Raw genomic sequence first — 12,190 nt, 5'->3', positions numbered from 1 at the left:
TTCTTATATAGCAAATAGACAACGTGTATAAAGAAGAAAACTGAGTGAGATTATTATTACCACTTTGGGATAAAATATTGCAAATGATCATCTTCGAGGTTACCAAATTTAAACAAAAGAAAGAAGAAGTTATATAATGAAATATATGCTAATCCCGATGGTTCTACAATTTTTGGCAAGATTTTGACAAGGATGAAATAAATATTCTTGAAACTATACTAAAACTATGTCCAAGCCATTGAAAATTAGGTAAGAAAAATTAAAGGTGTTGAATTACTAATCTGAATTTGTTTCGATTGAAATTTAATTAGGTAGTAACCATTTTATTTTGCCAATGTCACAGTAATGGCAATGTTTCCATCTTACTGTATTTTCAGATGACTACTGTTTATTAATGGTTTGGTTAATTAGCCATGGATAGCCCGTGATTCCCTAGGTGAAACATTTCTGATATCATAATTTCTCAGCAAAATTACCTAGTAATATTTGGGTTCAACTACAATCTCAATTCCTTCTAAACTAAATAAATAAAAATGTCTTTTAAGCGTTTCTCTGGTGCCATAAATCTTGTGTCATAAACTATAGTGTATACATTTTAAAAATATCACAAGAATTCGTATAGGATGGGCTACAGCTAACCTTTTGCTTAGAAGAGAGTTTATGAAAATCCAAAAATGTAATCCTGTTGTAGTACAAACTTATAATTTCCTATTACATGCAGTACAGATACCAAATGCTTATTACTTTACACTACACGTAAATGCTCTATTTACAAATAATTTGTAAACAACAATTTGATGAGATTATATTGTCATTGGAAGGAAAATAAATATTTAGAACATTTAAGTAAATGCAGTTCAAATACCAACGGTATTTATTTTTATTTTCCCTGAGGTTTATAAAGTTTTACATTGGGTTTAATAACACGAGTTAAAATAGTCATATGCCCAGAAAACTTACAATCCGTTCTCGAGTTATTGCATTATGTTGAAATCGTTTAGTAACAACGGAGAACCTTGATTGATAACATATAATTTACTAAATAAGATTTCAAATGTTTCACTTTTTGCACGAGGCTTATTAGAATTGTTCATTATACCTAACAAAAATTGTAAAAACCATGATATTTTAAACAGTATGTGTTTTCTTGTGATCTTTCTTCTCATTGTTAATTTCTAACGTATTAAAAAAGTATTAATGACGAGGTGTCAGCTCCACGAAGTATCCCTCCATGCTGGTTATAACAATGGTCAGCATCACCCTCAATTTGTGTACATCCACTACAGGCGTTACTTTGTATTTTCTCAGAATTTGCACCACCAAGACTTTGACGAGAAGCGATGCGTACTGCTTTCCTGCACAGGTAACATGTGGATTATAAAATATGGAATGCGTTTGAAAAACACTACATTTTTACATAATTTTTGGACTTACTTAATTTTAGCATGCCAACTTAAGACATAGTTGGTGGATTTTGCTTGGTACGTAGTTAAAACATATATAATTAAAATTAGACGACTTCCAATACGTATTAGTCAATATCATTGACCAATAATGTTTTTCTTAATAAATTGGCTAAGCACAGTTGGTCCGTAGCTAATTGCCTAGCTTGTCCTCTACCTATGCAGTCCCTTGGTCCTCCGCTGAAGGCTACGTTGACATGTTTGCCTCTTGATGCGACGTTTTCTGGTGAGTATCGTTCAGGGTCGAACCGTTCAGGGTTAGGGAATATCTTGGGGTTCATGTGTACCCCGTAGAGTGACAAAACTATGTTTTGATTGGCTGGAACGGTGCAATCACCTGGAAAATAAGAACTTTTTTTACTTTGTGGTTTGGTTGGTAATCAAGTAGTACATCTCGTGAATAACTATATTTTTGAAAACATTTGGCAGCCTCTTTTACCTTGCATTTCCCCATCCAAAAGGGTCACAGAAACCTCTGCATTAAACGTATCCAGTAAAGAAAGGGGTGAGCCCTTGTACAGTACAAGAGAGAAGTGTACTGAGAAAAATTAGTCACAGATCCGATTCTATAAAATCGCTGTCTTGGGCCCAAAGTCCACAGCGCTACTAATTAAGCCACAAACTCACGAAAATAGAAGTATACGAAAGAGAAGTATCAAGTAAAATAAGTGCTTAATCTTATGCGAATTTCCCTATACATACATAAGTAAGGTTTACCTTTATTTATATTTTTACATTACGTTATGTTCCTGAAATTTGGCCTTCATGAATTGTCCAAGTTCAATAGATACAGAAAGACAAATGTTCTATTAAAATATAATTTTTAGTGATACTATAACCTAAAAGTTACAAAAACTGTATTGCCAATAAAAAATGTGTACTAAACTACAAATGTCTACAATGCTAAAACGACGATAAATTACTAGTTACTAAGTCAGTAGTTAGAAAGCTAATTTTAACTGACACAACATACTCAGTTTGATTTCTTCGGAGGTTTTCCTTATGGTTAAGGGGACAAGGGTGAAACTACGAAGAGTCTCCTGGAAGCATTGGTCAAGGTAGGTCATCTGACGGATATGATCTGTGCTGACGTCATCATCAGGACCAACAACTGAGGTGATCTCTTCATACAGCTTGTCCTTTAACAAGTACATTTCATATAATTTTGTTATTGGAGCCAAGGCCACACTTAAAAAAACATGCCGTAATGCTCGCCAGTGTGACCTTGTTGGAGCCTTTGCTTGTTGTAAAATAGTTTATTTGTATAACTAAAGTGCAAAGTGGCACTTTGCTGCACATGAGAGAAGTGTGTACACACGAGCCGCAGGCGAGTTTGGAAAGTGTCTTGAGTGTAGCAAAGGCACTTTGCGCTCGTTTCACACATTATATTTTTCCAATCTATATAAATAAAATTAGAGTTTTGTCTGTACATTGCTTAGAATAATGAACTTTTTGGTTATTTTTACATTTCATAGGTCAGAGAAACCGAATCAAACCTTATCTCAATTTCTGTCTGTCTGTCTGTCTGTCTGTCTGTCTGTCTATCTGTCATTCTCTTGGTAACGCTAAAATACGCACTTTATTACAACTACTCCTCAATAACTATAGCACTGTCCCGCCTGAAACTTATTTTCCAAATACTATACATATATGAGATGGTTTTAGACGTATTTCATCGAATATGAGACAGTTAGATATTTAACAGTAAACCCTTGAAAATCAAGTTTTTGTCGATTTTTGACGTGGAATTTCTGGAAGCCCATGTTAACCTTATGAGAAATGAAATTATTGAATCTTAACAGCTGTTTCAATTAAACAAGTTGGTTCTGTTCTGTGATGTTCAATAGCATTAAAGTTACAAGGATTACCAACAGGGTGCAGCACTAGCACTATTATTTCTTTTACATTTATGACAACAGCTAATTTGCAACCTGGAGGCGAGTGAGCGTAGCGAACGAGCTAACCTGAAGGCAAGTGAGCGTAGCGAACGAGCTAACCTGAAGGAAAGTGAGCGCAGCGAACGAGCTCCAACATACAGGTGAGTGAGCGTAGCGAACGAACTTCAACCAGGACGTGATTGAGCCATGCAAACGAGATCAGATAGTAAAAATAAAAGTAAGCCTACCGTTATAGGATCGACCGGCAGACACAGAGGTAATTTAACCTTTTATTGATTGTCATACCGATCCGGAACAACAAAAAACAACATAAAATGAAGCTATGTATAATAGTTTGGCCAGCATATCTTAAAATATGCAAACCAACTGCTGTTCTTTATATAAGAAGGTTTCAACTGAATATTATAAGATCCCCGTGCGTAGAACGGGTACACAGCTAGTAGTTACTATAAAGCATAGAATTAATTTGTCCTTCAAACTTTTAAAAACATGTTGTAGGTTAGGTTAAATCCTCTAGGACCGTACTCGTAGTATTATTAAGTGTTGCCAACTTATTTCTCAAGCGTACACGTATCACGTGTCTAATAAAAGCACACTTTTTAGTGTTGTTCGATTGGAAAAATGGAGTGTGGGAAAAATGATTGCGGCGAGAGTAAAATAAGTGTGGCAAAACTAATGAAATGCAGCAATTCCCTACTTTGATGGCTATAATAAGTACAAGACAGCCCTCTTTGTCAGGTAACTGTAGGACAATTAGCCTATATTATTTCATAAAACCATTAAAAAGTATGAACCTACTGTCTAAATATGATCGAATTTAGCTTAGTAAGCTATCATACTTTTCTAAATATTTTGTACAATAAAATGGCTGTAGTAAGTTAGAAATTACATCATTCAATTTTAATTTTTAATTGGAAATTTAAAATTTGTTAACTATGTTCATATGAGTGACTGAAATATAATGTAAATGCAAAATCTACAAGGTCACCTTTTATACCAGGGTTAACAAAATTTAAAAAATATTGAATAGTGCTGTAACTTTATCATAAATACACAAGAAAAAGGCTAAATTGTTTCACGATACATTCTAATTAGAATAATGTTGTAGCTTATAAGTTATTTTTACCTGGTATTCAGGGTATTGTCCCATGGCCATGAGAAAGTAGGATGCTTGGTTGACTACCGTATCAGTACCCTATAAAATCATTATACATTACAAGTTTATATTTAAAATGGTATTTTAGTTTCCAATATTTTAAAAATGTTATACTCTTAAACAGTGCGTATATATATATATATATATTTCAGCTGTAAAATGAATTCATAATTAAATATATATATATATATACATTTATATATACATATATTTAATGATGAATTAATTTTACAGCTGAAATATATATATCAGGGCGAAACAAATTTTAGCCTATACTAACGTACAAGTTTTTAAAATTTCTAATCAATTCTCATCTAGGCAATTTTTTTTATTTTGTCGTGAAGTGTCATCTAGAATTCGTAGTTATCTTTATAAAATTCAATTAAATTTAAAATTCTTAAAATAAATTTTAGTACTACAGTACATGCATGCCATTTACCGTTGCGAACAAAGTGACAATTTCTCCCCTCATATCAGCTTCCGTAAACTCAGGCTTTCTTTTCAGGAAAGGTCTATACACGTCTGGGAAGCTCATGAATTCGTCTTTGGAGTATTCATAGTCATTCTCATTTTCCATTGACTTTTTTCGTTTCAGTTCTGCATGATTCTCGGCCTTCTGTAATGTAAGGTTTGACCAGAATGGGACATGGGTTTAGGTCAAACATACTGTATCTTAAACCTTTATTACACCCGAAACATTTGAGATTTTAAAACATCTATTGAATATATTAAATTATCGCTAGTTAAGGCCCAGTCGCATCTAGTAAAGAAACATGTTTTTAAAAGTCGGTCTGAAGGCGCACAACATTATTAGACAGACTGAGTTGTGCTGTGAGTTTTTTTAACCTATTTTAACAAAGAAATCCATACTTAAAGCATTCAAAATTTCGGGAAACTGCACTCGAACTAAGTAAAAGTATGCAGATGCTGGGTATGTACATATGTATGACTTTACCCTATATATTTACGTATATTCCCTCAATTTGAATGGTCATAAAATAAAATAATGGTGAAAACACAATGCCATAGCTTATTACTTTCAGCACCTGATACTTAGTCGTCAAGGACATTTAGCGTAACTATTGGGTCAAACCCTCTCTGTCAGTTTATCCGAGGTATCTGTAATTAATTTTTTAATGTAGGAATATAACTTTTGACTACTACTTAACTAGGATTCCCATTTTAATGCTTATCGCATTATAAAAATTAAGGACATGTTTCTGGTTCAAAATGACTGAATCCTGATCAAGAAGATAGCTCTTTAACTACTTATGTATTTCTATATATTTTACATTACTTAGCTAAAACATGGAGGCATTACTTTTTTAGGGAGAGGAGGGAAAATGTTTTTACGCACACAGGTAGCCAGCCTGTAGTGTGAGACTCCTGAATCTATCACAGACTACTCACTAAAAAAAACCCTCTACTCGGTTGGATACAGACCTGGAATTGTTTGTCACATTACTTCAAGTCAGGCCAACGTGTGACCTAAGCCCTCAGGGCTCTCAACGTTTCTGGCATTAAGGTTCTTTATGACCTACACCGCTTCCCAGTTAAGATCGAGCTTCTTGGCGCGGAGAATACCCTGGATGTAATGTGACACACAGGTCCAATTGTCCTCACCTTTCGTCATAATCGGTATGACCGTGTCCACCAACAGTAGTCCTACTAACTGTTGAGCCTCCAGATGGGGCCTTTCCCAACGCTGGCAATGGAAAAAGGTATGTTCCACGTCATCGGCAATGACTTTGCTGGGCAGTATATTCAATCGGGTGACACGGCTTTGCCCACCCTAAACAGGTACGATCGGAAAAAGCCGTGACCCGTCAGAAACTGGGTGAGGTAGAAGTTCACCTCTCCGCACCACCGATTAACCCAAGGTTGGACTTACTGTATCAGTCACCTGGTCCAGCGTCCCCGTGTCTCCTGTTCCCAGATCTCCTGCCACAGCTGGAAGGTCCGGGTGCGTTCCTCTGTTCGTGCCTGCTCCTCCCCACGGCGCTGATAAATTGCCTTTCTCTCTGCCGTCAAAAGTTTGACGGGGATGACTTCGATTTCGATTTCGATTTCGATTTCTTGTAATGAGAGCCGAAGCCCCCTGACTACATACCCGGTACCTGTCCTTGAGGACATACCCGGGCCCCATGATGTAGGCCGAAGCTTACGCATCAACCTTTAGCACATCATAGGCGGATGACTTAAGGTCATCAGGCTCACCGGCTGCCGAAGCAGACCCTTCGGAAAAAGGGTTGCCCCTCAATCCTAACCAGGGATACCGGCTACTTGTTTAAGCGTCACTCCACCTGGGTTCCACTAGGTACAAAGCCCTAGAGGACCATAATGGAGCGCCCCGACGCATTTAGTGCAAGCAACACTCGGGACCTATCTAATCCCTGACAGGCAGAACCCGCCATCATAGCCGGAAGGAAGGGGAAACTCCCATTTACACCACTACCCGATCGAGGCCTTACCCAGTTGCTGGGAAACCAGAGATAACCAGAGCGATAGATCCCCGGATACCCCTAGTGGGCTCGGACCCAGCACCCGATTTACTTCGTTTGCCCGTCAGACCCAACATCACTGCCAGGCCATCAGGGTTTCCCAAAAGGAGGCAGGTATAGAAGTGGGACCCACCCGGATGAACCTATCCACCAAAGGTGGCGACACCCTTGACTCAATTGAGGTTCCAGGAAGAACCCCCCACACTCAAGATAACCATACCGTCCGTGATCAGAGACAGGGATTGGTTTGCATAAGTGCCTACAAACCGTTGCCCTCACACTGCGGAAAGTTACGTTTTTCCTTGAGTGTCCCCATGAGCTACGGGTACTTGCCCGTTTTCACCTCCAGGAAAGGCTAACTTCCAAAGTCGAGGATTTGCCACACAGAATGCTGGTCGCACACAACAAGCAGGCCGAAACCCAAAGAACCACAGACACAGGTAGGTTAGAGATTATGATGCACTTCCATCTCTCCTAGAGCTAAACACCCCCCCCCCATCCTGGATGAAGGAATGTCACTGGGACCCAATGCCCAGTCGTCCATGTCTGTGGCCTACTTGAAATGCCGATTCCAACACCGGACAGTTACCTCCCCTCTGGGGGCTAGCTAGGTTCCGCGTGGTCGCTAGGCCACGTACCCACGCAAGCGGGGGCCCCCTGCGGGTTGACGGGGATGACTCCAGCAACCACCAGGACGACGGGTTCGGACACTGTTCGGTATGCGGATGCTACTCTTAGTGCTGCCTGACGCTGCACTCGGGCGAGCCGCATCGTCAGGCAGCACTAAGAGTAGCATCCGCATACCGAACAGTGTCCGAACCCGTCGTCCTGGTGGTTGCTGGCCTATTAATAGCCTTCTACAACTGGACTGAGGCCCTCCGACATTGACCATCAACCATCCTTCATACGGAAAATCTATCCCGCCAGCTAAGCTTGCTGTCCACTATACCCCCAAGGTACTCGGCAGTACGAACAGTCTGGACTTCGACAGCCCCCACCCTCATCGACACCATGGGGTCAATAAGTTTTTAATTTTATATCACGATCTCAGTTATGCTCAAAGCTAGCGGGAGTGGAGGTTATTATTAATGGGTTGGGATTATGGGGTATTGGTGTTTCCAACACATAGGAAACAAAACACTGGATTTTGTGATTTCTTTCAGATTAATTTTAAGGAACATGAAAAAATTAGTTTGTTGAAACGATGTTATACGCCTAATGGTTACACAGGAAAAACTGTAAATTAAGAAATTCCCATATTATTTTTTTTATCGAGTTAGTAAACTTTTTTTACTTAAACATTCTTACTTAACTAATCTAACCATTGTTATTGACCTTAAAGACAGTCTAGTTTGCATGTTGACGGATATAGCCTATTTTGATCCAATCTTACTAATATTATAAATCTAAAAAATTTTTATTTTTTTTATGTGTTTGTGTGTGTGTGTGTGTGTGTGTGTTGCTCAATCACGCATAAACTACTGGACGGATTGGGCTGAAATTTGGCATGATGATAGCTCACATTCCCGATTAACATTAAAGCATATTATTATCCCAAAAATCCTTTCGGGCTCCGCCCCAGTGGCTCTGTAGTTCCCCATGTTAACCTTATGGTTTTTCATATTTAAAAGGAATTAATGAATCTTAACAGCTGTTTCAATTAAACAATTTGGTTCTGTTCTATGATGTGCAATAGCATTAAAGTTACAAGTATTACCAACAGGGTGCAGCACTATTATTTCTTTTTAATTTATGACAACAGCTAATTTTCAACCAAAAGGTGAGTGAGCGTAGCGAACGAACTTCAACGTGGGGGCGAGTTAGCGTAGCGAACGAGCTCCAACCTAAAGGTAAGTGAGCGCAGCGAATACTTATCAAGTTAAACGGGGCAAAGCCCGCGGGTACAGCTAGTTTGCTAATAAATGTTGTTCAACAACATTGTCAATCAGTATTTTGTTGATGGCTTAGCAATCAAGATTTTGGTATAAAAAAGTTATTACCTTCCTTGTAGCAAATCTAAACTTAGTCTGCAGGTTTGCTGCGGTATTGGTTCTATTTTAAATTAGCTAATTGAATTTAAACCGAAGAATATGTTTTCATATCTAGGTTTAAATTCTTCAGATTAGTCATTTGAATGGTCAAGAAACTGTTAAGCTGTTTTCCCAGTTGGTAGGATAAAGAGGTTATGATTCTGCGCAACACTATGGTATCCCCCAAACTGTTGGTAAGTTAATCCTAGCAGTCGTTTGTTGTAGCTGTTGGTGGATTCCAGAACAGCTTTCCTGCTGAAGTAATCCCAGTCACCATTCATGCGGAAGAATACCTGGCTTTAAATCAGAAAACAATGGCTTACCCTGTGTTACACGCACTGTTAAGTTCTAACGGGCAAATCAAGAGAAAACTTATTTCAGATTTGGTTTACCAGCAACTGATTTGTAATTACCATTGGAATTAGTTTACAATATTGCCAAAAGAATTCTTAGTTACAACATGGTTAAACCGTGTGTAGCAACGTTTTTTATGGCCCCTATTTATGTAGCTGTGGTCATATTTCCACTAGCATTTATTGATAACACTGTGAGTCTAGGTTTTATATTCTTCATTTCATAAGTAGCTGTGATGTATTAACCAAACATCATTAAAAAAAAAAAAAATCTTTAATATTTTAGGTGTATTATTAATAATTTAAAATGTGATTTCACTCATTGGGACTCATTGGGATATTTAAGACTTTTAAGTTGCCTCATATCCATGCTGATTATGGAAACCGATTCAAAGTTGTCTAAAAAATGCACTTTTATACCACTAGAAGATGTGCAGAATTGGGGTTTCCTGTGGTAACCCCTTAAATAAATTAGCCGAGGTATCCATACTTTTATCTAACCGTCATTTCTGACCTAAATAACTGGATATAGGTTGTTGTAACTTCAAAACAAATAACAACAAAACAGGAACAGAATAAAAACAGCAGTTTAAGTAGGGGATCGTATACAGATTTCACTAGTTTGCTTCTAAACTATCATCAATTAATTCAACTAATGGTGATTGTATGATTATAGTTCTGAAATTGCTGTTAAATTCAGTATTATCATAGGCCAACCAACACAAGTGGACTTCTCATCCCATTGTAAACTATGAATCTTGTTTTTCATGTCCATTCCATGTTGGAGACTCTGACCAGTGACCACTAGTATCGAGAAAATTTCGTTTGGATTATTTTAGAGTCAATTTCATCATTTTTGATTTACTGTTTGGTTATGTAACTAGGAGACGAGTAATTGTTTGTGATTAGATCGTTTCTTTCTGTTAAATGAGGTTTTAAATTACTGAAATAACAAGAAACAAATAAACAAAAGTACAAGTAGACAAAACACGACCCCTATAGAGTAACGGACGGAACTAACAATAAAATAATTGTCTTTAGCTTATATGATAAGGACTAGAAATCTACTAGGGGAGTATGCTTTATTTATGGTATTATTGATCGACGTTTTGTTGAGATCCCCTATACAACAATTGGAAACAATCCAAAAGTATACAAGGCTCAAATTAATGTATCAACACGCCTTTTAGGTTTTGATTATTCGTTTAAGGTGTGTGTAAAAGCGGTAAATAAGGCAAAGACAATAAGATAAACAGGGGTTGACGGTTTTTAGAAACTATTCCTAACAAATGTAATATAACTTAATTGTACCAAAAGATAAATTACAATATTACCTCTTTCTTAAATTATTTTATTACATGCCTGTATACATCCATGTTTGTGTAGGATGTGTAGAATGTATTAGTGATTCTATTGTAAGTATATTTTAACGAGAGGGCTTTTTATACATAAAGAGAATATTTATAATATAATATAACAATATATCACAAATCCTACATGAAAGATAAACCGTTTACCAAGAACAGCCTTAGTTGCAGACCACGTGGATTGGAAACCATTTACCTAGATTAAAGCCGCTTGAATTATATTGCAGGCCTTTAACGCTCAGATTGTAAACTTTAATGGAATATTTAATTACAACTAACTCATTTCTTATTTAGCAAATGGACAACGTGTATAAAGAAGAAAACTGAGTGAGATTATTATTACCACTTTAGGATAAAATATTGCAAATGATCATCTTCGAGTTTACCAAATTTAAACAAAAGTAAGAAGAAGTTATATAATGAACAATTTGCTGATCCCGATGGTTTTACAATTTTTGGCAAGGTTTTGACAAGCATGAAATAAATATTCTTGAAATTATACTAAAACTATGGCCAAGCCATAGAAAATTAGGTAAGAAAAATAAGAGGTGTTCAATTACTAATCTGAATTTGTTTCGATTGAAATTTAATTAGGTAGTAACCATTTTATTTTGCCAATATCACAGTAAAGGCAATGTTTCCTTCTTACTGTATTTTCAGATGACTACTGTTTATTAATGGTTTGGTTAATTAGCCATGGATAGCACGTGATTCCCTAGGTGAAACATTTCTGATATCATAATTTCTCAGCAAAATTACCTAGTAATATTTGGGTTCAACTACGATCTCAATTCCTACTAAACTAAATAAATAAATAAAAATGTCTTTATTAAGCGTTTCTCTGGTGCCATAAATCTTGTTTCATAAACTATAGTGTATACATTTTTAAAATATCTCAAGAATTCGTATAGGATGGGCTACAGCTAACCTTTTGCTTAGATGAGAGTTTATGAAAATCCAAAAATGTAATCCTGTTGTAGTACAAACTTATAATCCTATTACATGCAGTACAGATACCAAATGCTTATTACTTTACACTACACGTAAATGCTATATTTACAAATAATTTGTAAACAACAATTTGATGAGATTATATTGTCATCGGAAGGAAAATAAATATTTCGAGGGATTTAAGTAAATGCAGTTCTAATACCAACTGTATTTTTTTATTTTCCCTGAGGTTTATAAAGTTTTACATTGGGTTTAACATGAGTTAAAATAGTTATATGTCCAGAAAACTTACAATCCGTTCTCGAGTTATTGCATTATGTTGAAATCGGTTAGTAACAACGGAGAACCTTGATTGATAACATATAATTTACTAAATAAGATTTCAAATGTTTCACTTATTGCACGAGGCTTATTAGAATTGTTCATTATACCTAACAATAATTTTAAAAACCATGGTATTTTAAACAGTAT

At 36.5% G+C, this 12,190-nt stretch overlaps 1 protein-coding gene across 1 annotated transcript; it reads right to left on the bottom strand.

Moving 5' to 3' along the window:
* Positions 1–1,194: 1,194 nt before the first annotated feature.
* Positions 1,195–8,031, bottom strand: LOC129003528 (cytochrome P450 4c3-like). Its single transcript, XM_054431823.1, has 6 exons — positions 7,927–8,031; positions 4,957–5,133; positions 4,488–4,556; positions 2,437–2,602; positions 1,621–1,800; positions 1,195–1,355 (listed from the first exon to the last, which is right to left on the bottom strand). Exons 1-6 carry the CDS (start codon positions 8,029–8,031, stop codon positions 1,195–1,197), a joined length of 858 nt encoding a protein of 285 aa, XP_054287798.1.
* Positions 8,032–12,190: the final 4,159 nt, after the last annotated feature.

The sequence above is a fragment of the Macrosteles quadrilineatus genome, unplaced genomic scaffold (genome assembly GCF_028750875.1).
Source record: "Macrosteles quadrilineatus isolate MER2022 unplaced genomic scaffold, UCM_ALF_1.0 Scaffold_9__3_contigs__length_116548681, whole genome shotgun sequence".
Classification (NCBI taxonomy): domain Eukaryota; kingdom Metazoa; phylum Arthropoda; class Insecta; order Hemiptera; family Cicadellidae; genus Macrosteles; species Macrosteles quadrilineatus.
The sequence above is the reverse complement of the archived record's forward strand: the minus strand, read 5'-3'. Positions and strand labels throughout refer to the sequence as shown.